A 25,406-nucleotide genomic window follows, 5' to 3' on the forward strand; every position below is an offset into this window, starting at 1 on the left:
TCTACTTAAAGACTGTGGTGATGTACACTGATTCTTGATGAGACCATAATATGCGTAATATATTTTTAATAGAAAAGTTGCAGACACCAGCTTTCCAGACTGGGTCTTATCTGTTACTACATGTCTGCCATATTCGTTATGCCCCTGTTACTTAACCTTAAAGGAAGAAAATAGACATCAGACTTGTTAGACAGTCTGCCGCCTTGATGAGAAGGCATGTCAGGCGTACGTGAATGGTCGTGTGATATGCACGTTAGTATGGATTCAGATTATTTCTGAAGCTTTTGTACAGATTGTGATTGTTTTTGCTTTGCAGGTATTAGAGTGGATGAGAGAAACATCTGGCTCATTAGCTGATAATTGCTTCACAGTCTGTTTATCTGAGCTCTTTTCACTGAAACAGCTGCCCAGTACTGACCGAGTCGAGCTGACGAGAGTGATGAGATTGAATCAAAACATTAACCCGACAATAAGCCTACCACCTCTGTTGGGCAGATGGAGACTGTTGAGCTGGTTAAAAATATCTCCCTGCTTATGTTCTTATGAAAGATGACTCTTTTCAATTCTCACAGATTCGACCATTCTGGTAATATCGTGCAGCTTTGAAATAATCAAACAAGAAGCACACCTCCAGGGCAGCCACTTCTGTGCTGTCCCGTAAGACACGGAAGGCAAAGGGGTGCTTGGGTCCGAGTCCCGGAACCACCTCGCAGCCGTGGAGAGGAAGGGAAGGGAGAGACATCCGAGGATCTCCTTTGTCGTGGTAGAAGTGCAGGGCACCTCTGCACACGCAGCACCACTGCTCCCGCCACACCTGGTTCACCAGCACTGACAAATGGCCTGCATAGCGAGGAGAAAAGGAAGAGTTACGCATTCCGCAAACTTGGACTCCTGAAGCACGACATTGAAGCGAGCTCTGACCTTGCCGAGGATCGCTGTATGTCCGTGGGTCACTTGTCCGAGTGGACTTCTTCTTTGAGAAGCTGATGATGCGTGTGATCTTACGCCCCGCAGCAAAAGGACCCCGTTTCACCTTACCTAAAAAAAATAATTAAGAAGAGTTCAAAATCAGATGCTTTTGTTTGGATTTATCTGTGTCGTTTGGGAACTGTATTCCCAATCTGTTTTATTTTATCAACATGTTTCAACACAATCCTTCCCATCTCATATGGCATAAATGCAGCAATATGGAAGAGTCACACAAATTACATCCCAGCAACCTCTAATTGGAACAGCTGCAATGCTTTAAGACTGCGTGCATCTCTGCCTTACCATTCTCTCTGCAGTTCTCTCCAGCTGACACGCCCACACTGTCTGAATCCGATGTGTTCCTCTCCGCAGACAACCTCTGCAGAAGCAAACACGCCAACACAAGGTTAGATTTTATCAGGGCCCAAGGTTTCATTCTAAGCTAAGCTGGTCTACACTTGCCTTTGACTAATAAAGAGCTAAATAACTATACTTTAAAGGCATTTCTTCTCATACATATCCACCTTCTTAGACGTCTTTCTGTCATGCTGTTTCCTAAATACAAACACATGGCATAATTAAACAAATAGTCTCCTTCCAGCTCTATATGGGCTCCCCTTGTTTTAGTATTTGTTTTTGTATGAGAGCCTGTTGCAGATTGTGATCTAATAAACTCCTAAAGAGGATGTGCCTCTTCCGACACTGGCTCACCACCACCTCCGTCAATGAAGTCTTAACTCCTAATTACCCTGCTTATCTCCTCTTTGTTCTGCGAGCCAAACACAGGTATCTGTGTTGAGCCAAACAATTGTTTAGGAAAATTGATGCTGACAGCACAATTGCTGCTTGCTGCTGAGCATTCCTCGCCTCAGCTGCTGTAAGGAAGAATTACGGACTTCGGGGATATAACAAAAAAAAACCCCACAAGGATACACTCACATAAACATCCTCTCTCTCACGCTTACCTTATCAAGTTCACATTTTCTGAGAATGACAGGAGATGCCGATTCCTCGGGCGCTGCGCTCTGACTGCTCACCTCTCTGACAACCTGCGGGAAAGTTTGCACTTATCACTCTGGACTGGATGCTAACCCCCCCCTCGATAAACCATTGATGATTGGCAGCTATACCTGAGGAAAATACATGACTCCTGCATAAAATTGCAGCATGCTAAAATTACCGTAAGCCACGTGTGGGCCTGCTCTTTGCTCTGTACCGCCAGCACCAGCACGTCCCCATTGGGTAAGGTAAAGCGAAGCTCGTGATGCTTCTTCTTGGTGTCTTTGGGGACGTAGACTACAGTGCATTGGGGCAGCAGCAGGTCCACGTAGGGGGACATGTCTTTGGAACTCTTATAACACTGCACAAAGAACAACATGTGGTACGTGTGAGGGGGGAAAAAAAGGAAAGATACATAAGTAAAGAACATCCTTTAAGGAAGATGAGAAAGTGCAGCATCTCACTTGTAGCCTGTTGTCCCGTATGACAGTGAGCTGCTTGGCCCACTGCCCAAAGCGTTTTTTACGCAGCAGGAAGGCACAAATGCGACAGTCCCTGGCAGGAGGCATGGAGCTCTCATCAGAGGGCCACTGATGAGTAAGCCGGACGCTCGGGCTCCTCTCTTCCTCGTCTTCCTCGTAGGACTCGTAAGAACTGCTCAGAGCATCAGAATCATTGTCTGTTGAAGCAATGAGAAAGACAGAGAGAGGGAAAATGTAAGCTTTATTTGTTGGAAAAACGCAGGATTTATCCGGCGATCCTGGAAACGTGTGGGTGTTCTCACAGGAGTTTTTGCGACGTATGTTTGAGCAGGTAGTGGGGTATTGGTTTTCTGTATCTTCATAGCCATCTTCTATAGAGTTAGGAGGGCTGGACCTTACTGGAAAGGGAAGGAAAAAATGCATTTTAGCTTTTGTTGCGCTAATTATCTGTGGTACATCCTGCTATATGATTGTGTTCATATCAATTATATCCTGTGCATGGAAAATTCTAGAACACTAAGGTCACTGAGTTCAACTGAGGTGGGAACATGCTGACCTCTTGTTATTATATACTCAGGCATCTTGCCAGGGCCCAGGGGCACTGCTTCTTCGTAGTACTCCTCCGGAGGAGGGGTTGTGGGCAGCGGGGGTGGCGAGTCAGCTGAGTGTGGCGCGGCACAGCTCTGCTAGGGGAGACACATAAATATAAACAAAGCTCTCAAATTTCCTCTATAGCCAAAAAAGCCAAAAGAGCTACATAATCAAAGAGACGCACAGAACAACCCTGTAAAAAAATTCCATAAATTAGACGCATGGGCTCTGGGCGGATCCCCAAGTCTTCACTCGTCCAGCAGTTTACAGAGCAATGAGCATGTCGAGCAAAGGGAAAACCCCACAATATGGAACACAGTCTCTGGTTTTCATCGCCTCTTTTGGATTTGCAATTTGCAAAGTGCAACTGGGGCAGCGAGTGCTGAAAAGACTGATATTAAACAGCTTACAGCCCACACACGGAATCCTTTCACCTTCAGGACTTTAAGCCAATATTTAGTTAATTTCCAAAATATGAGTTCTCATATTTTCTCATATTTTTCACTTGCCTTTTTCGAAGTTTCAGTTTGTGCATTCTTGTTTTCTTTCACATCATCAGAAACATCCTTTAGGTCTCCAAGCTCACAATCTTAAAAAAAGAAAGAGACATTCATTTATTCTCGTTATGTTAAGGGCAGGGAATTTGCATAAGTGGCTTTCATTTGATCTCACTATGGTGGAGCTCACCAAATGTCTCAAAGAGAGACTCTACAAAGCTCGTGCCATTTCTGTACACTGATGAGTTCATGTAGATGTAGTCTGTTCCTGACACTAGAGGGGAGGAAGAGGAAAACACAGGCAGCAGTAAGTTAAAAAAAACAGCATTAAAAAAAAGACCTTATGTGTGCAATCATTCAGAACTTAGTGTAAAAATGAATTTCCTTCCTCTCTGTTACCTGATGGCTCTATCTGCTGCAGGAGGTTCCGCACTGAGGTCTTCTTCTCCTGGGTGGTGGAGCTGAGGTTCTCCTGGTCCAGCATCTTCAGCAGCACGCCCAGCTCACTCACCAACACCTCCATTGCTGCACAGAGAGGAGGGCAAATGGTCAAAGGGGTGTGTGAGTGTGTGTGCGAGCGTTTGTGTATAATTAGAGAGGGCAAAGGTCAGACTAGCAAGTCTAAACAAATCCCTGGTGTATGTCCAACAGGCTCTTTCTGCTTTGCTTTCCCCTCGTCCTTCTTTCAATTTGTGTCACTCTGCTTCACAGTTTGTCAATATCCATCAGCCATCTCATCACTGAGTCTCCTTTCTATCTCCCTCTGTCTATCCAGACTAAACAATGCCAAGAGGCTTCAGTCACAGGAAACACGTCTGCTAATTGCTCATTAACCCTGTAAATATGTGAATTTGGAGCGACGACCAAAGATAACAGCAAATGAACTTCCTGAAAAAAGCTCTAAAATTCTGCGGATTCACAAACTCAAATTTGAATCAACATTTAAGTGACAGAAAAACTCGATTTTTGTCCCCCTGGCCCTCTAAAAGAACAAACAGATACAGGCAATGGTTCAATATGGAGCATCGGACTCTAACAGGAATAACTTAAGGAGCACTTTAGAGAGCTCAGAACAAGCCAAATGAGAAAGCTAGAACTTCATTCACAAGGACCCGATCTTTATCCAGCAGTTGCGAAACTGAAATGCCGAACTTAGAAAAACACAAGCTGCCTTAAACAGGCTTTCACAGGGCTCTCTGGGTCCTCTGGACCCAAGATTGTAGGAACAGATATATCGCATACATCATATGTTGATCTGAGAGGTAGGACAGGTCCACTCCCTGTTTCTCAGAGCAAAACCCAAATAAACTAGCTCACTCCCCCCAGCCGCTGCAAGCCCGAGAAAAGATTTGCAACCTGCTGCAAGCCAGTGCCACCAAGCAACGCTTTTTGTCTCTTCCAGCTTCCCGAGGTGTTTCCATTAGCTCATTTGTAACCACCGTCTGTATTCTAGCACCCAGTTTATGTATGTATGCTTATGTATGTAAAAACAAAACAAAACCTAACAAATGGCTGAGTCACTGCTGGCATTCTTGTCTGCCTCCCCCTACTTCCCATTCCCCTCCATCTCTTACTCTCTCCCCTCCCTCCTACCCAATTTTCACAGTCCAGGCCCCTTGGACCTAGTGAACCGTGCGTCTTACTAGGGTCAGCCGCGGGACAGCCGCTGAGCCAGAAAACTCTTTGTACAGAGTGCGCTCATATGGCAGCAAGACCTGTTGCGCTAAGCACACACACAAACACAGGCAGAAACCGACACATACACTCGTGCACACAAGCCCAAAACGCACAGGCAGGCTCATGTGTTGTGCATTTAGCGAGGTGTGTCAAATCTTAACTTTTGTCTGCTTATCTAGAAAATGCACTCGAACCACCATCGTGTGCAGGATTTTGTACACAGGCCTAAAAAGCACATTAATAAGTTGAGGCAGAATGTTGGCTGTCTCAACGTATGACCCCAACGCAGTGAACTTGCATGTAATCACCTCTGACAAGCAGAAAATAAATTAGCTGGAGAAAATATCTATTGTTTGTCAGTGATGTATGTCCTACATTTCAGGGTGCTCCCACTCCTTAAAGACAGACATACTTTTCTTAGGTGGGTCTTCCTATGGGTTTTAACAATGCCCAGCCAAGGCTACGGTCAAAAGCAACAACAGCTACAGTAGGTGTATGTTTGCCTGTGTCTGTTTAACCACTTTGACTCCTGTACCAGCCTGGTTTCCTTCCATTGTAATAGCAGCCTGCTCCCACTCTGAGGAACGGGCATGAGGATTTAATCCATGCTGTGAGCTGGAATGCGTCCTCATTAACATCTGATTCATGCAGGGAAATGAGGAAGTGGAAGGACAGGAAACTCATGAGAGTGGGATGTGTGGGCCTGGTGAACGCTGTCACTCTGCCAGAGGTTCCAGCTGTTTAGATTCTGGCTCTAGCGTAGCACTGGGCTTCCCCTAACCTAAGTGTAAGACAAAACCGTATCCACAGCATGACTCATTCTCTGCAGAGAGAAGTTGAAATTTACACCAGTCAGCACTAAATCAAGTATATTACATATAATATAATAGAGAAATTGAGGCGACACTTTCAAAGGATTTGGCGTGAAGTAGGTCGCCTCACTCCTTAAAAACGGTTTCACAATTTTACTCCTTAAAAATCAGATTACCCAATTTCACGTTTACAGTGCAAGGGCGAGCGAGAAGGAATTACTTCCTCATTTTTGGCACTTGCGGCACGTGAGACCACCCTCAAGTCATCCATCGTTCCTTTATAATTAACAACACACCATGCACGAGTGTCGTCACTCTAAAGTGGCGAGTCATCTTTTGCTTTTATGCTGCAACTGCTCGTGCGTGTGTTTGAATGCGATACGTAACCGATGTCTTCTAACTAATTAGGCAAAAGCTCCCGTAATGTTACAGTGATAGATGAAAATGTGGTTCAGTGGAGTGAAAGCAATGTATGTGTCTCCATAGAAGGTCAAAGGGTAACTTTATTCTAAGCTTTGTGTACTTTCAGCTTTAAAAAAAAAAAAAAAAGACATCATAAAGTAGAAGACTTAAGACACCAGAGAAAAAAGATTGTGCAGGTCTGCAAAGTCAGTCAAAGCTTAGAACACACTTGGTTTCCTCACACTTGCTTAACAATTGCTGTTAAACACCAGACACATTCCTCGCCTTGTTCATAGTGCAAGACTCTGCATTGTGTGTGTGTGTGTGTGTGTGTGTGCAGACCTTTGTTAAGCGGAGAGGGTAGTTTGTTTAACACTGCAGACTCAGGCCTTTAAAAGGAGCTTACATTTGTAGACTTTCTGTGCCAACTATGTACGGTTGAATGATGGGTGAATAATTTCAGTGAGTCTAGCACCTGTGCTAACATGCCCAACAACGTCTAAATTAAAGAATAATCTGACCTCATACGATTGCACCATTTTTCTCAACCCCCTCTCCCTCCAAGTACCAAAGACTTCCCTCATGCTGAGCTGACTTCTTTTCTTGCCATGCAACCCACCCACACACACACACACCCACACACACACACACACACACACACACACACACACACACACAAACAAACTTAACATAACAGTATGTCGAAAGTGACAGGATTCAGTCAGCAGAAGCTTTGTTTCACAACATCACTGTAAGCAGACATTCCAACTTATCCAACAAGAATTTGCAGCCCACAAAGAGTCTTCAGAGGCTTCAGAAATTACAATGTTTCACTAACGACTCTGGCAAACACAGCTTTCTCAACAATTCAACATTTCTGCCTTTCTCTGTGTTTCAGTGAGCTGGCATGGCCCTCAAGGCATGAAGTAAACATCACCTGATTCCTACTGTGTTTGGATTGAAGGCACGACACCTTTAGCGTCTTTACATCCCCGCAGCTAACACACCTCTCTTTCCCTCGGCATGCCCAAATCCTGTAGCATCAGATGCTTTAATATACCAACATTTATAAAATATCTGTTTTTTTGTTGTTTTCTTTTCAAAACACTTACCTTCACGGGCAGTGGATGACAGTCCCACCATTCTCTAATTGGCTCATTCATACACAAAAGAGATACTGCAGGAGATACTCCAGACTCAAAGACACCCTTTGTGCTCTGTCCTGTGAAGTCTGTAGCGGAGGTGAGCTACCATCTGCTGAATTCACACTCCCTTTACCTCTCCCTTCCTCCATCTGATCTGTTATCTCTCTGCACCTCCCTCTCCGTCTACCCTCCTCTCGTTTCTTTTTTTTGAGTGGGGGGGGGGGGGGGGCAGGGTATAGGGTGGTGCTCTGCGTGTGTGCGCATGTGTTTGATCCCCCTTCTTCCACTGTAATCCTAGGGATCGTATAGCACCTGGGAAAGGCTTGCTGTGTAAACACACACACTAATAGCTAACTCACATTCTTTATTCTTTTGCATTCTTTCCCTCTCTCTTTACATTATTAACTTTTAACTAGTGGCTACAAACTAAACAGGTTCCAGTTTAGCTGCCTGTGGAAATCCCCAGTTTATAGGGGTATTTTAACATGTCAAGTAAGAGTTGCAGGATTTAGGAAATTCTGTGGAGTAGTCATTAGGGCAAGTTGAGACCTTTTCAGTGTCACACGTGGAGGATTTGCTGCCTTGAGGCAGAATCAGGCAGCCAAACACGATGCAACATGCTGCCTTCAATCACACCGGCAGTAACGTGGCACAAACAGCCCTGAAGCATACACAGTTCAATACACAACCACAACCACAATATGACACACTAGCTTTTTCTAAGTGTAGGCTTTTACTATAAGAAGCCTCTTGCACATGACTGGACAAGTATCATTATGATGTCACAAGACTGGGGTTACAGCATAAGCGTGCAAGTAATAAGATCACCTGTTGTTTGGAATCCTAGTGTGACCCCTCATCACCCCATTGTGATTCTATTTGGGGAGCTCATTCACTTTTTTGTTCAGAATTCGACGAGAATGGTTTTAAGATCCATCTGTGCTAATTGAGACTAGTTAACAGGTTGTACATTTTTATTTAACTCATACAAAGATTTGTGTGTTTTTTTTTGTCTTTTGGTAGCTGATAAAAAGCACAACTTCATAATAAAAATATAGAGTACTGTGCAAAACTATTGAGATAACCCTCATTTGTTTATATTTGCTAGGATAATTGGATGTAGGTGCTGCCATTTCTCAAAAACACAGGTACCACAGACCATAGTGTGAATGTGAGTGTGAAAGTTTGTCTGTCTCTCTGTGTTAGCCCTGTGATAAACTGGTGATCTGTCCCGGGTGTAGCCTGCCTCTCGCCCTAGCACAGCTGGGATAGGCTCAGCTGCAACGGGATAAGCTGAATTGGATAAGCAGATAGAAAATGGAAGAATGGACTCCATTAGACCTTCTGCCTCTGATTTTCAGTGCAGTTCTTCTATACACAGTTGTTTCCATGTCTCGCTTTATTTTCTTTCTTCCCTCTCTTTGAAAGAGTAACATAGCATTGGTTCCACAGCAAAGAGTGTTCAAATTCAAGCGGATGAATTTTTTGCTCAGGCTTTTCTCCAAGTTGTCCTTCCTTAAGAATGATTTTATAACAGCCACCATTCTGAGGCCTTTCTGCTGATGCTTAAGCACACAGTAGATGGATCAACTGAAGGGCCAGATGCATGTCTCAAAAATGCTAATCAGATACTGTTAATCTGTTGCAGATAGTTTTAAAGCTTGTCATTTCTATTTTGTCCTACACCTGTGTAGTTTCCTCAGATTTCTTTTAAGGACACACTGCACACCATGCTGACATACAACAGGTTTTCAGCTAAACCAAAGGAATGGGAACAAATTAAATCTGTTTGTAATTAGCTGCTAGTAACAAATTTCTAATTTGCTTGTTGTAAGTAAACACAACCCTGGTTCATCATTTGAGTTAGATGTCTTTTTATGCTTAAATGAGTCATAGGTCAATGGTAAGTGGCATTACAAACAAAAACTACTCCTCTAAAAATGGTCCGGTAAAAGGACCGGACTTCTTGGAAGTTAAATATAAAGAAATTAGTAGTGGCTCGAGGCTTTTGCACAGAATTGTATTTGTGAAGAAAAGCGCCGCACTAATGAGCTCCTTCTAAAATCTATTGATAAAAAAGCCAGACCCTTCCTCACTCGTAAATGGTGCTTCCCAGCTTTTCCCAAAATAGTCTCACATACTGCCTGATATGGCCTAAAAAAAAAACCGAGTTCTGATAGTGACTAAATCTGAACTTTGACCTCAAGAGTAAATATCTGACCCCATACAGAACTGTGGATGTTAAAGGAGGGACGTGAAAGCACACCAAGTTGTAAAATTCACACCACCTTGAACCATATTACAGCTGGGTGCGATGGATCTCAGGTTTTTGAAAAGCTAAAGCCTTCGGGGCAGAAATAGTCACAGTAATTGATAAAACAAAACCTAGTGTTTATTACAATGAAAACTACTGGTCAAGTCCACAGTGCAAAACAAAGGAGAACCATAAAGATGTAAGTCATGCCAGATAAAGCAGTTCGAAAAAAAAAAAAAAAGACGGTACCATCTGTGACTCCACAAGAGATCTGTATCTACTGAAAACTGATGGATTATTCTTGGAAGAGCCCCTTTCCTTATTGTCTTTGGAGATGCTGGATACACAACCATTTCTCAACCCGATCTGACATGAAAGCACACTGCACTGTGTAGGTGTCTTTCTTCCTCGGCCGAACAATACGACCCAGCAAGTTTTTGAATGAGACGAAAAGCACATTTTTTGTGTGCAAAAGCATAATCTTATCTCATGTTAAGTGAGTCAAAGGATAGGGTTTTCAGTACAGAGACAGTGGTGTTTGAGTGTTATCATCATGCCGTGTGAGTGTTACCTAAATACCTCCATCCAACTCAGTCATCAAAGCTGAGTCAGGCATGTTTGAAAAAAAAAAAGAGCTGATTCATAATGTTAAGAAGCACAGATGAGAAAGGAGATCACCGTTCACCACAGGATTTATCACACCACTCCGTGTAACAAAGAATGAGGTAAACCAGACAGCCAGATGTTCGCCCAGTTTTTAATTGAATTAGGAGGTGTGCCAACAATGCCTTCTCTCACCAGGCTGTGCCCTATCATGATGAAATTCCCTCCCACCCTACCCTTCGAATTCCTGGCATTTCCCAAGAGTGACAGCTCTTCTTTCCTCTTGCCAGTAGAAACGTGTCTGGGCATTCGCAAAGTGATATCTCTGGAGAACACCACAGGTACACAGGGACAGATCCGGTTCATAGCGCAAATCATCTTGATGGCTGCTGCCAGTCTTTCTGCTACTTTTTACTGCGTCATTTGGGATGGGGGAAGAGATATTCAAAAAAATGCTGTTGCTGTACGTTCATTTTACTTTCACGGTACATAAAGTTGCTATATTTGACATCTCACAGAAAGACTGTGTATGAAATGGCTTGCTTGCAGTCACAAATAGACTGGGAAATATAGCTGCAGGCAGCGATGAGGGGGCCAAGGTGGCACAGTCACCATGGCAACTTGAGCTGACCATGTTAAAAGCACTGGCAGGAAAAATGAGTTGTTGCTTAATGCCCTGAGTGGGGACATTATGGAACTTGAGAACCTCAAGAAGAAGTACAAAGTTCATACACCAAGGCTTTATTCAGATATTGAAATGTATTTATTCATTTATGTTTGATTGGAAAAGCTGGTGCATTTCCAGGTGTTCAACCTACGGTACAGTTTTAATACAATAGGATTCATGTCCGTATCACTGCTGATTGTGAAACAGATATATCCATCAAACAAGAGAGAGCATAGCTTTAGGCCTGTTGAGCATTGTTGCGTACAATCTGCTAAACATGCCATAATGTTGTATGCTATTTCCAGACTGAATGTGACCCATATCTGATGTCATGAGCTTTGAAGTTAACTTGCTACAAGGAATATAACAGTACCTCATTAGGTGGTGTTATAAAGGTTACTCTAGCTTCAACTAAGCGATGGTGCACGAGATGGAGACATGAAACTCGGTGAAACGACTGTCCCCAATGAGGGTGTCCCATTCCTCCTCTTTAGCAGTAGCTGCTAGGGGCTACCACAGTGTTACTTTTATTTTCTCGCTCTGGTTGGCTAAGTTTAGGCAACAAAATGATTTAGTGTGGTTTACCACACAGGCACACCTGTGCACAGTTTACAAGCACTTTTTCACACATCTTCTTGGGGCCTCTTGCACAAACAACATTCAATGTTATATTATGGGAGAACATAGTAATCATCCAACTGTGCAGTGTCCTTAAGTTTTGTGGAGCATTTTAGCATAATTTAGTCTGTTGTGTTGGTTTTGAATTAGCAAACAGCATATCATTGGGGAGCTTTGGTTCTTCTTTTGGCTTCTTCCTGCTACAGCAGATCATCGGTTTCCACCTAACCCTGTCCTTGGCATCCACTTTTCTCACACCAAGCCTCTGAATGTCCCCTTTGATTACCTTCATGGGTTTTTTTCTCTTGTCTTCCACTTTTCATCTTGCCTGGGCAGCTCCTTCTTCAGCATCCTCTGTCCAATATATCCACTATCCCTCTTCTGCACATGCTCAAACCTTCTCAGCCTTGCTGCTCTAACTTTGTCTCCAAACTGCTTAACCTGAGCTGTTCCACTTGTGTATTAACTTCTAATCTTGTCAAATCCTGGTGACTCCCAATGAAAATCAATTCTTCCTTCTCCAGCTCCACCTACTGTCATTTTGTCAGTGCAATCCTGGTGACCCTGTCCATTTCACTCTCGCTGTTATCCTTCACATCACTCCTGACACTTATCTCCACTCTTCTTCACCTCGCTCGTGCACTGTCCATTTGTTTGGACGGTTGATCCCTGATATTTAAACTCCTCCACCTTCACTAACTCTGCTCCGTTGCTCCTTCACAGCTACACCTGTTTTGCTCTCATTGACAAACATGTATTCTGTCTTGCTTCTGCTGACTTTTATTCCTCTTCTCTCCAAAGCATGCTTCCACCTCTCCAGGCTATCTTCTACACAGTCACAGTGTCGTGTGCAGACTCCTGTCTAACCTCATCTCTCAATCTGTCCATCACCTCTACAAACAAGAAGGAAGTCATAGCTGACTCTTGAGGCAATCCCACCTCCTCCTTGAACACATCTGTCACTCCGACTGCACACCTCACCACTATCTCGCTGTCCTCATTCATGTCCTACACCAGCCTCACATACGTCTCTGCCCCACCTGATTTTCATCAGCTCCTCTCTTGGCACATTATCTTATGCTTTCCCTAGGTGTCCTGGTTATTTTTTGGTTAGCATTTAAACTTTAAGGCTGGAGGAGTTGATGGATGGCAAAAAGCCACAGGGAAAATAAATACTGGACTTTCAGACACTTCATCAACTGAATACTAATGATTTGCTGGATATATTTACTTAACATTTAAACACAAAAAATGACAATATTTTATATTGCTGTGCTTATAGTTTTTATCAACATACACTCCAAAGAAATATATTAGTTTAAAATTAATGAATGTTTAAGTAAATCTTATTATTGGTCAATATTGCCGGGCCTGAAAACAGAGATGGATGGGCTGTGTTTTTGAGGGCTTAGGGAATAAGAGTCCATTCATTGGAAGCATGTCTGGCATATAGAGTAGAAAGTGTGGGTATTTAAAGGTTATGCCAGCACTTCTAAACTACCTACTGAAGACCCTGAAAGGCAGATTTAAAAAAGTAGCAAAACAAAGCATTTTTCCTCATCATCATTAGTATAATGGGCTGAGCATCTCTATGGAGTTCTCTCATATGGCCCCCAATAGAGATGGACTTCCTCTCTCTGCCGATGACATCACCTATCACCTCCAGCCTTCTGTTTCCTCTTCCTGTCAGCTGACCCATTCCCACTTTGACTGCAGCGTCTCTGGTGACCCCATTCTCATTTCACTATCTAGATCATTCACCAGATAGAATAGAGAATGCATCTGCAGCTGCATTTCAAAGAAACAATAAAACAGAGCCTTGAATACGCGATTACTGCAAAAACTCATTTAGCAGCTACAGGCTGACTCCCTGAGAGTGATAATTATGTTCTCATGGCCTTTTTGTTAATGCATTCATTGTGTAGGTAGTAATGTCAGACAAAGCAGTGATAATGAACATATATACTAAATGTAGACTACAAAACTGGAGCTGAGCAGCAGGTGAGAAGAACATGTGGAAAAGCTTATTTGTTTTGGAGGAACTGCAAAGGTATATGGCTAAGGAGAGAGAAAAAAACATGCTCCACCCCCACTGTTTTTACTGGACTCGGGAAGCTGCTTCAGGTTATTATAAAATACAGCAACGATCCCACACTCCATGATACAAGTGTATGAGCAAAGACAATAAATATAACAGTGATGGGGACTCTCTAAGGACATAGATATGCTGAGTTTCTACGCGAGTAGAGTATTATTCTGTCTGAGATGTTTACTTTTACTTGCAATAACTGGCCGGCACACTGACCCGAAACTGACAGAGCGATAAACAGCGTTGCATTCAGCAGAGCATGCGTTTCACGGCACAATTACTTTCCAATCTAACATCTTTGTTTAAATCTCCCTGAGCCTCTCCCCGAATCAAAGCAAATATTTCTACACATCACTTACATTTGGTTTGTTTGCGTCGTGCAGTCTGTCTCTAAGAGATTTCTGGCTCCATCCTGCATTCTTGCTCCTACTAATTACACCACTCTAACGAGCTCACCCCAGACAGAGAAAATACTCAAACTCATTAGGTATCTATGGTGGCCGGGGCACTTCTGGTCAGAGTGTGGGAGAAGTATGGGCTTGTGCACTCCCGCTCACCTGCTTAAGCATTAACTGGCTCTTTGAAGGTCAGCCATTAAGCACAGAAGTTTTTGATGTTCAGACGGTGATAGCTAGAGCTGCTATCTCAAAGAGACAGTCAAGGTCCTAAGTTAGAGGTCAGGTTAGTAAAGCAACTCTGCTCTTTCTTCCTACCTGACATTGGTGATGTTTGTTCAGCAGCTTTTGCATCTCTGTAGCAAGAATCTCATGCTATCAGGCCCTAAGAATAACTGTATCTGACAGGTATGGGAGAAAGGTTTATGTTACTGAAATAATTTTAGTGAAATAATTACACTTTTGAAAGAGGCAACACTGAAGTTGTACTACTGACGCCCTGAAATAAGACTTCTTCTGGTGTAGCAGAGTTCCACTTTTGACTCCTACAATCCTTTACCCCTCAGTCTACTGTGGCAAATCTCTTGTGTGTGATGAAGAAGCATCTCAACAGCTGATGATGCCTGTTTATGCATTACCACAGTAACAGAATGGCAAAGTGCCCAGGGGATTTCCCTGTATTTTATCAGTGCATTGTGAGGCAGGGCCGATCTTCCCAGTGTCCCTGAAAAATAAAATGCAATAAAAAAAAGGGAGGAGACAAAAATGGACAGATGGGTAGAAAGAGTCTGATCAACAGTAATACTCACCAGGTGTAAACATATGCATCTGGGCATTTCTCAATATGGACTAAGGTCAAAGGGATGTCTGCCTGCTAGACTTCCTTCCCCTTGCTCTCATTTTTCATTTTTTGCTCTGATTTATTCAGGTCCAGGATGGCACAGAGGGCTTGACTCAGCCTGCTGCTAGACAAAGCCCCTACAGTGCAGTCAGTATTATTCAGATCCCGTATCTGCCCTCAGTCCTATGAGATCACCACAATGCTATGTCTCCCTCACAGAAAAGTATTCACACACTTAGAAAGATGCTATTTTGCAAGTGGAAGCACTGATGTTGCACAGACAAGGGTAATATAGACAGAACAGATGCCGGCAGACACTCACACACACCATTTACGTGCGCGTGCGTGCACGTACACGCTCAGAATCCCAGTCACACATGCACAGAAGGAGGAGAGAGGCTGCTTTGTCTCCACTTGGGATTTTCTGTGTTAATAAGATCTGAACTAAAACACTGTATTCAGTTTTCACCAGAAAGCTGAGATTTCTGTTTTCTGAATCTGTCATGTTAGCCATAAGAAGGCCTTGATAACTGCCTTTGTATTGTATAGTTAAGAGCATTTAAATGCATAATGAGGATGACTTTGGGCATGGATTTTGCAGTGTAAACAATAAAATGAGTCTTGATTATAAACAACAGTTATGTCTAAAAAGTTAAAATAACATTTACTAAATCATTACTAAGTTACCTTTCAGCACACTTCCATGCAGTGTTTTAGGTAATGGATTAGCATGTCGTGCCTCATGTAGTTTCACTTCTTTTTTGTTCTTTTTTCACTAAGTGCAATATGTGTTCAGTCTTCAAAGAAGCATGAAACCACAGAGGCAGAAAACAAAGGAGGTGGAAAGTCTGCAAAGTATTAAATATCATTACAATATAATAAGCTATTGGCAGGCTGGAGTCTTTTTTCATAGTCTATCTGCTTGGGTTTTGTTTTCAGATTCTTCCCACATTCCAAAGACGCTCATAGTTAAATGGCTGTTCTATACTGACCATAGGTGGGAGGGTAGCTTGTGACTCCCCTAGTGTGACCTGGGATCGGCTCCAGCCACTAAGACCTTCTTATATGAAATACCAGAATTTGTCCTGCTTTTTTCATGGTCCAATGAAAAGAATGCCAAAGCACAGCAACAGGGAAAAACCTACAGGTGAGAAGCTGTTTTGCAGTGTTTCAATATTTTACTTTTACAGTCATTTTTGCATTTATACACAATAACAATAATTCCTTCACTGACAGTGACTGGAGCAAAGAACCACAATAAACTGACACAAAGACTTTAAAAATATCATTTTACAGACCGAACTTCTTCAAAAGAGCCAAGCATGAAATCTACTTTTTTAATGTAGATAATATCAAACATTATGTTACAATGTTTTGTGGTATACGTCATCACACATCATACACCAAAACTCTTGTGAATTCCACACCACGTGTTGTCGGTAACATGTCTCTTTAACCCCTAAAGCAAAATGGAAAAAAAAAAAAAAAATTCTGTACCTGTTTCATAAATCACCTTAATTCACATCTGTTCGAAAGTCACATATAGACGTCCTAACTGATAACAGGTTGGACAAGTCCTATTATGCCAAGTTTTCCCAATAAATCGTAATCTTTTCTAAGTACTGCTTGTATCTGTGTGCCAGCACACCTCAGGCAGAGTCCCTTTTCACTGTCAGCAGCATAAGAAAACACCTTTTTTTCTTCAGTGTCACGTACACTCTATAGTCCCCTGCTACAGTGGTGTGATGCAGGTCTCCATGGAAACCCTATATAAACAGCAATGTGTGGAGAATGACCACTGCCTACATGTGCACGCCCACATGTGCGCATACACTCACATAACCCGCACACATATAGAGCCATATGAATCATAGTGATCTCCTGTTCTCATAGGGTTAAAGAGGGGGAATTCCACTTCTTATAGTGCTGGTCTACGATCATCCATAATTTAGAGCTCATGAATGATGAAGCACATATTTCATACATACACGTCATATCATACTAAATGCCTTAATGTATGCTACATGTGTGATCGACCCATGTCTGCAAAGCTTCTTCATAATTAAAAACTCCTACTAAAGTCTCAAAAGGGAAACAAAACAAAGACTCTTTTGAACAAAGGTTATATGGAAGGGAGATTCCCTTTTCTATATGTTCTGGGTCTCATTGACGTTCATGTGGTTCAAGTTAGTTACAATAATACTATACTGTGTACATCACATCATAGAAAAGATCTAGAGTTCTACTGGAAACAGCTTTGCACCAGAGAACAGGCAGCTTTCTTTGAGTTTTTTGAACTGTAAATGAAGGTGAATGCTATTTTATGGCCTGTAGAATTCATTGTAACTGTCCTTTGTTACGTTTGGCTATTTCATTTACAACAGGATGCGAAACAGACTAAACGAACAACATTTAAACTGAACCACAGGATGGTTTTATTGTTGTTAATCCTCCTTGACCTCATCGAACTCAACTGGAAAGTTGAGCAAGGAGGACAACGTCATAGGAAGCTATGATTTTGCTCATTTTGGCTGCTAAAACTAATGGTAAAAAGCCAAGTTGTAAAATACTGGAGAAAAGCCAAATGTATAAGGACTCTTTGTTTGTTACATAAAAATGCAGATCACCCAGCAGATAATCAGGAAGTGTTGCATAAATGTGCACACAGTGAAGTCCCCTGACCGCTGCATAGATGATGAAAGCGGGCAGCATTTTAATTGTGCTCTTTTGCACTGCTAACCTGAAACCACTGAAATTGTGATTTAATACGACCGATACCAATTAAAACCTCTGTTGTCTCCTAACAGTGCTCAGAACTCAGTTCTATGAAAAGAAAAACATTTTCTTACTCTGAGCCGTTTCCTATGTGAATAATATATTAAGAGGATGGTGGGGGTTGGAATGACATTCCAACAGGCACACAAGCACGGGCGCATGGATGCCCTGCAACACACTGGCTGTCTTTTTCATATAGTACTCAGTGGAATGTGGAGCACGCTGTCACATTAGCAGAAATGAATATACGGAGTAGGGATTTGCATGTGGTGAACTTGTGCATTTCTCTCTGCATCATTTTCTACTCCATAGTCTATTGTTTTTCTCTACAAGTTCTTCCACATGCTCTGACAATAGCCTCAATTCATCATATCTGATGGGCTAAATCACAGGCAAACCCCGTTGCTGCGATGCATCTCTGCAGGGACGACCTCACCCTTCTCACACCCACCTGAATGCTCTGCTTCTCACACTGTTCACTGAGGTCGACTGTGGAAACAAAACCTTTGTTACACTGCTGCTGCTGCAGCTGGCTCAGACAGTCGCTGGCTCACACCATTCAAGTTCCTACCTGCCACTTGTCAACTTTTACAAGTTTGATATCTGAACATATGAATTCTAACTGCAAAAGCAGTTCCGCACATTTTTGCTGCCTTGGATTTTTCTTTTTTAGCTTTTAGTGCAACTTGATCAGTTAAAGATGTGGCGATTGACTCCTGCGTGACACAAAAACCCCTGTTTTGCCTTTTGCAGTATGTTTTCTTCCTCATTCCCCATGTGTCCCATGAAGCTCTTTCACATCAACTCTGTAGCATTTGTCTGAATCTAAGCAGAAGATGTGTATAAATCTTTAGAGCATTAGAATTTTTCTGGCTGCTTCTATCTCCTATCACGTCATCTGTAAACATTAGTGATCCAATGCCACTGGAAGACACACACCCATGCATCACTGCATTTACTGGGCTTTGAAAGATATACTTCAGGTCCTGAACCTTTCTCTATAATTTTGATCTTAGTGTCGTCTGTCCAAAGATTGCAGTCCCAGAGCTAATTTGACCTTTCTGTTCTTGAAGCTGACTTCTAGTTTGCTCCTCACAAATACAAAAGATTCAGCTCTTGTGAACTCCTCTACATTATCGATGTCAGCCTCCTGGAGAGTGTTCATCACTTTGCAGGATGTTTTGAAGTGGACCTTCTTTACTAATATCTTTATCATTTCTGACATGCTATAAACTTTACGAATGCTCATTAGCCCATTATAACATATCTGACGGATCAAATAAATAGCTGCAGGCAAGCGGGGGACAGGGGAGTGTTTATTCTCGTGGTGTTTACACAAACAAAAAGCCCGGTCTGTCAAGATGCATTCTTGTGTGTTTGTACGAGTTTCTCTGTTGAGAAAGATAGCAATGACAGATGAGATTTTCTGCTCGTCTGCAAATCTGGACAAGCCCTAAAAACTTCCTTCCTAAGATGCTTTGCCTCCACACCAAAAACACTGCTAACATCAACATAATCCTCATATGCTGACAGAGTCACAAAGAATGGAAAAGGAGGTAAACTGAGGACGGGAGGGCAGGAGTGACCAAACGAATTGTTGTTTTTCTTGTAGGCATGCATTTTTGCCCCCTTTTCTTTCATTTCCAGTCAGCTGAGTAAAAATGTCCATTAAGCTGAACGTTATAATCACTATCACATGTTTACCTGCCTGGCTGCGGGCAACAAGTCGATGAAAACCATTTGAGAGTTCACAGCTCTAAAAGCAAACAGCAACACCAGCTTAAATCATTGCAGGTTTGACCATATGTTCTTAGTTGAAATGCTACACTTGGTCAAACCTTTCCTGATTAATGCCATCACTTCTGATGTTTAGCTAAAGCCCAGACGGAGGCAAGTGTATATGCTTTTTGTTACAGTGGGAAAACATGTTGCTGTGCAGGGGGTGCGAGTGCACCCCGCCAAGGGAAAACACATGGCATGGAAACACATTTTGTATTTCTGGCTATTCAACACACACACAAAAACACTGCATATCCCTGGAGATCTGTGCAAAAGAATTCTGTGCCGTTGGCGTCCAATACCAGACAATTACTAGCAGGATCACCCAATCTGTAAAGATCTCATCTCCACATCCAGATATTTGACTTGACTCAGGATGAGTGAGATTCACTTTCTAGAACAACAATCAAACTGTGGGTCTTGGGTCTGCACTTGGTTTCCTGGTTGTCCAAGCAGCTGGGGGGAGACCAAAGCAGCTTTATTTCTTTTCTTTTCCTTTTAAGTGGACTACAATTGTATCTTTGTAGATGCTCCACATGAGTTCACATTTACTCAATTTGGTTCATTTACATTTACTTTGTCTAAAATGACATGTTTGTGAGTGTTTGTTGAAGGTAAATGAGGCAGTAAACATTTGGGTTCAGTGAAGTAGAAAACCCAACAAGAATTTCCGCAGATAAAAGTGTGAGAGGAAGGGTGTGCGTGTCACTCTTTGACAGTCTCCCAGAAATGATTAGTTCCCATAAACAAACACATGCTTGTCTTAATTAGCTGACGAATTAGAAAGCGGCTTACACTTACACTTGGGGCCGCTTGTGTCCATTGCGCTGTGATGCTGTCCCTGTGAGAGTTGCTTAAGTCTACTGCAGGTCCATGAGTGAGTGAGCGAGCATGTGAAGACGTGTGGAGAGCTGCTTGCTGCCGCCGCTGATAGATCCACAGTGGATACAACACAGAGCAGCAGCAGGCACCCGCTGATCTGCTGGGTCCTAAAGCCACCAAGCTCCCGTCTCAGCAGCACAGCTCGGAGCCACAAATGACTCGTGTTTGACAAGGTTACAAGTGTGCTTGAAGGGTAAAGTTAGCACTTCTTCGTCTGCAGTCTGCTAAACAAAGAGAAGGAACTCGCCTGGCCCTGTCCAAAGCCAAGCCCACCTAGCTGCTCCCTTAAAGCGCCTATTATGTCTTATTTGCTTATCTTAGACAAGAACCTGTTGCAGAGATGATGATGTGACCCTGTCTGTACTTGCCTGGGAGCAGAGTTTCAGCTGGCTATTCTACTTGCGCAAGTAGATGTTTTACTGTCAAAAGCAGTAGATTTTTTTTAAGAAAGGACAGCCAGATAGGTACAAGGATTTCCGCGCGGCTTCCAGGCAGCTATATAATGGGAATAAAACCCTTTTAAATAGGAGAGAAGTCTAACTCCAAGTTTCTTGTTTCATAGAGGGGACTTGCCTGATAGTTAGCAAATAAAAATAGCAGTAAAGTAAAGGTAGAGTTTTTCATAAAGGGTTTTGACAAAACAGACAACTGCGAGAGCAAGGCACAATCGCACAGGCATACCATGAGTCACTCTTTGACGTTGCCATGATTTCACAATTCAGATAAGCAAAGTGCAGACAATTTCTAACACAGGCCTCCAGATAGCAGTCTCACAGGACCACTGATCCTAACCTCTAGAAAACTGTTTTATTTTTCTTTTCTTTTTTTTCTGAACACACTATGACAGTGATATCTGTTGTATTGATCTTTTTGGAAAAAATGTGCCATTAAGGAAAACATTTAATCTCCTAAATCCATAGCTGACCAATCAGCATGCATTAGCAGAATGCTAGGATTTGCTATGAGAAAAAAGGAATCATTTCAGACACATGACGAGTACTAGATTCGTGAAACTAATAAATAATACTACTGTGCAATCTTGATCCGTTGGGATTGTTAGGAAAGAGGTGCAGTGATTTATTGAAACGGGCAAGCATATGTAGAACTACAGTATATAAGGCAAGAGCAGAGTTTGTGTAATTCCAACAAGCTTGAAAGTCAATATTTGGTATGACCTCCTTGATTCTTCAACACAGCCATAGCCAAGCTTTCTTGTGATTTATTTAGGTAGTCTTCAGGAACTGTTCTCCAGGCTTCTTGAAGGACTTTCGAAGCTCTTCTTTGGATGTTGGTTGCATTTGTTTTGTTCTCTGTCAAGATGATCCCACACTGCTTCAATAATGTTGAGGTCTGGGCTCTGGGGAGGCCAAACCATGACTCATAGTGTTCCATTGTGTGTTTTTCTTTAAAGATGTGTTTTTACTGCTTTGGCAGTGTTTCGGATCTTCATGCTGAAGAATACCAATCTGACAGTACTTTTTTTTCTTTCATGATTCAATCAGTTTTAGCAAAATCCCCAACACCACTGGCTGAAAGGGAGCCCGAAACCACGACAGAGCCTCTACCGTATTATATAGACAGCTGTAGAGGCTGTATTATTCTGGTGTCTTTACCTTACAATGTAAAGCATCTTGAAGTGACTGCTGTTGTGGCATGACTGAAAATGAGTGAAAAAAAAGGAAACAAAAAACAAACAAACAGTTAAAACACCCTTCAAAAGGCTGGATAACTATTGCTCAAGACCAAATTACCAGAGAGTCTGAGTCTTTTGAAATAAAACATGAAGAAATGAGGGATGGCTCGACACTGTTGGTACTCTATGCAGTGAGTACTACTGAGCACCCCAGCTGGCATTAACAGGAAGTGAACAGGCTCTGGTTGTATCAGTCTTCATACTTACACAAGCACCTGGAAAGCAAATAAGGGCAGTTGCCTAAAACAAATATTCCAGTCTATTAAAAGTGTAGCTAGTAAAGTAATAAAAAAGAGGAGGCTGGTTTTGATTTGAAGTTTAATTTTAGTGACAAAAATCAAAAATAACAGTATTCAAAGTCTTCAACAACCCTGGATCTTTGTCGGCACGTTAAATCCTTTGCAGAGTGTTTTATCTGTGAGTGATATAATCTCTGGAGCTACAAAATTATTAGATTACCATTCTAAAAGTATATAAATAAAAAGCAAATGCAAATGGATGACTACAACTCTCATCCTAAAACATTTAGTCATTGTTCTATTGCAACGGGTAGAAAAGCAGAAGGACAGAACCGCCGTGATTGCACATTCTTTTAGGTTATCGCACAGCTGCACAGTGAGATGAATCTATTGGTGATCTTTGACAAGTTTAACCAGAGTGATCTGATAAATTGTACATTTGCGTTCTCAATTTGGTTTTCATATCTAAATCAATTGTTGTAAACTACAGGTCTCTTAGTTTCTGTGAGAGAGCAAGAAAACAGGGGCACAGGTAAACAAAATGCATCCCTAAGCCAAAAAAAAAAGAGAGAAAAAAAAGCAAAGCGATGCTCGCAGGCTCACACTCTTTTTCATCTAGTCATTCTCACTGATAAAGTGTCATAAATGATATGCTATACCTACATTCTACTCATTCAGATTGCTGGTGCTGCACAGTCATACCTAAGAGAGCGTAACAAATAAGGCAAAGCCAAAATTCTCCTCATTATGTTTTACTACTGCAGCTCTGGTCACTAACGGTCACGCCATCCTTCATCCTTTAGGCTTAACAAAAGCAAAACACTACTGTATGACAGTCTCTATTGCTTGCACCCCACACAAGTTGCACACAAGTTTATCAGTCCAGCGTGCATAATGTCTCTCGGTATCCCAGGAGTCCATCTGGTGGGACCAGAATTTGGTTTATCACGTGAGGGGATGTAGAACAGGTTTCTCGGGCATGGCAGTGTAACTGTGTAGGAGTCTTCGTTTCTATCCGTCCCCTCCTACAGTTAGTCCGTCTCCGACTCTATGGCAGTATTCAACACACGTCTGTATGTTATTAAAACAGTCGCGCCTGTTTTTTCAGTTCATTTCTCTTCCACAGAGCCAGCCGGTCAAACTCTTCCACGGTCATACCGAACACTTGGACAAACTCCTCTGGGGACAGGTGGCGCTGGAAAAACACATCATAGCAGAAATTAAGTCTCAAATTCTAGTCATGGTTTTGGGATTTCTTTGGCCGTTTATGTCTCATTTCATTAACTTACTTCCAGTCTGGCTCTGTCTACATCTTTGGGCAGCCTGTTGCGCCCTCTGGTGGTGACGATGAGCGACTCATAGGGGTAAATCTGCAGGATAAAGGAAAGGACACACGCACACATTTCAGATACCCAGGTACAAAAGGAGTGGAATTTCATTATTTAAAAAAAAAAAAAAAAAAGCCTTACTTTGTGTTCTGCTGGGAGAAAAGAGAGAGAGAATGAAGTCAGTGCAATTGAAAAAAAGCATGTTAGATTAATTGCTTGGCTCTAATAAGGTGTTTTTAATTCATATTAAATTACCTCTGCTTCCCCAGTTGACCTCGCTGCCACTGTCATATTGGTACTGGTAGCAATCTGCACTCTGAGGCTGCAGGAACAGAGTAGGACAGTGAGATTAACAAGAGCAGCGAGCTTTGGGGAATTAACTAATAAAACAGCTTGAAAGCTGGCCGAAGGTAATAATGAAAAGTGAAAGGGGCCAAAAGAGTTATTTGAATTAAGCCAAATAATATGTATGATAGAATATGTCACAGCTATTCATGCTTTGCCAGGTTCAGTGTGATCTCACCCGCTGGATGCCGTTGCGGCCATATCCCGGTAGTGAAGCTGACTTACAAACAAAATCTGAAGCAGAAAAAAGAAAACACATCAGCATGATATCAGTCTAGCCATGAGCTGCTTAAATGTTCAGTTGTTTTCATTCATTCTGGCGCCATAAGATGGCGCTCATGCCTAACCTAAAACAAAAAATATCCCTAGAGCTCCAGATGTGTGCAAATGATGCTGGTCGAAGAAGTATTAAAACTAGCAGGAAAAGATCAATAATAAACTGATGCCTTAAAAAAAAACAGCTATTTAAATAAATCAGAGCCACATATTGAAACGCTCTGCAGATGAACTTACCGCTATCGGTGCTGTACTGTGACCGAGGAGCTGTAAAATAAACAGATGATACGATTACCTGTCACAAAAACAACAACAATAATAAAACAATAAATGCTGCAGCACATGAGCCTAATCTAAATTCATGAAAAACCTCATCAGGGAAAATAAGTGTGGAGCTTTGACATCAATCTGTCTTTTATAGGCTTGACAAAAAGAGGAATTAAAGAAAAAAGGGGGGCAAGTTCCACATTCATCAAGCCCTGCGAGGAACACAAAACATCAAAGGGGCAATAAGGCCAGGGAACATGCAAGCATCTTTTAAAAAACGAGAAAAATAAGATGCACAAGTGTGCAAAAAACACACTACATGCTTCAACATCTAACTGCAACACCCAAGCTTGCACAGTTACAAGCCTTTGTTGCCTTTCAAACACCACCAGCGAGCCGAGTCCCATTCAGCCCCGCTCACTCCCATTTGAGAAGCGGCTTTAATGAGAGATCTTACCGCTCATAAATAAAACAGGATATGGGACACCAGCTGTGAGAGTGAGAGAATCACATAGATGCAGGGGTAGATGGAAGGGTAGATCCACCCATATGGAACAATTTTGGAGAGAGAAAGCAAAGGGAGCAGGAAAAAAACCTGTCTGATAGAGATGAGGTGAGGCTGAATGTCAGAGGATAAAATAACCAGTAGTTTATACACTGTATGAGCAGCGAAGTGCGACTATTACAAAGAGAAACAAGTCGGCATGTGACTTTGTGACATCTGGAATTTCAGCACACCTGGTTGAGCACTCTGTTTCAGTTAGCTTGAAATTTTCTTAAT

The 25,406-nt window shown here is 42.2% G+C and overlaps 2 protein-coding genes across 12 annotated transcripts in view; both read right to left on the reverse strand.

Annotated features, from left to right (window-relative positions):
- The window catches only part of afap1l1a (actin filament associated protein 1-like 1a), a 28,900-nt gene extending 8,150 nt beyond the window's left edge, over positions 1 to 20,750 (reverse strand). Inside the window, exons 1-12 of one of the 4 annotated variants that reach the window (XM_040016563.1) lie at positions 20,391 to 20,750; positions 3,938 to 4,063; positions 3,729 to 3,812; positions 3,551 to 3,630; positions 3,007 to 3,136; positions 2,753 to 2,848; positions 2,433 to 2,647; positions 2,150 to 2,329; positions 1,935 to 2,018; positions 1,273 to 1,348; positions 922 to 1,038; positions 629 to 840 (exon numbers count right to left, since the gene is read on the reverse strand). In XM_040016563.1, coding sequence (XP_039872497.1) covers positions 629 to 840; positions 922 to 1,038; positions 1,273 to 1,348; positions 1,935 to 2,018; positions 2,150 to 2,329; positions 2,433 to 2,647; positions 2,753 to 2,848; positions 3,007 to 3,136; positions 3,551 to 3,630; positions 3,729 to 3,812; positions 3,938 to 4,063; positions 20,391 to 20,418 — 1,428 coding nt within the window. In that variant the 5' untranslated portion in view covers positions 20,419 to 20,750. Of the gene's footprint in view, positions 1 to 628; positions 841 to 921; positions 1,039 to 1,272; positions 1,349 to 1,934; positions 2,019 to 2,149; positions 2,330 to 2,432; positions 2,648 to 2,752; positions 2,849 to 3,006; positions 3,137 to 3,550; positions 3,631 to 3,728; positions 3,813 to 3,937; positions 4,064 to 7,541; positions 10,263 to 20,390 lie in introns of those variants that run through there. The other 3 variants (XM_040016564.1, XM_040016562.1, XM_040016561.1) reach the window with 3 other exon arrangements.
- A 1,721-nt stretch (positions 20,751 to 22,471) lies between these two features.
- ablim3 (actin binding LIM protein family, member 3) overlaps positions 22,472 to 25,406 on the reverse strand; it is a 44,618-nt gene continuing 41,683 nt past the window's right edge. For 6 of the 8 annotated variants that reach the window (XM_040016573.1, XM_040016568.1, XM_040016565.1 and 3 more), the window contains 6 exons: positions 24,596 to 24,625; positions 24,261 to 24,316; positions 23,993 to 24,059; positions 23,879 to 23,889; positions 23,699 to 23,779; positions 22,472 to 23,604 (listed from right to left, as the gene is read on the reverse strand). In XM_040016573.1, coding sequence (XP_039872507.1) covers positions 23,491 to 23,604; positions 23,699 to 23,779; positions 23,879 to 23,889; positions 23,993 to 24,059; positions 24,261 to 24,316; positions 24,596 to 24,625 — 359 coding nt within the window. In that variant the 3' untranslated portion in view covers positions 22,472 to 23,490. The remainder of the gene's footprint in view (positions 23,605 to 23,698; positions 23,780 to 23,878; positions 23,890 to 23,992; positions 24,060 to 24,260; positions 24,317 to 24,595; positions 24,626 to 25,406) is intronic. The other 2 variants (XM_040016567.1, XM_040016571.1) reach the window with 1 other exon arrangement.

The sequence above is a fragment of the Simochromis diagramma genome, unplaced genomic scaffold (assembly GCF_900408965.1).
Source record: "Simochromis diagramma unplaced genomic scaffold, fSimDia1.1 OVJJ01000685.1, whole genome shotgun sequence".
Taxonomy (NCBI): domain Eukaryota; kingdom Metazoa; phylum Chordata; class Actinopteri; order Cichliformes; family Cichlidae; genus Simochromis; species Simochromis diagramma.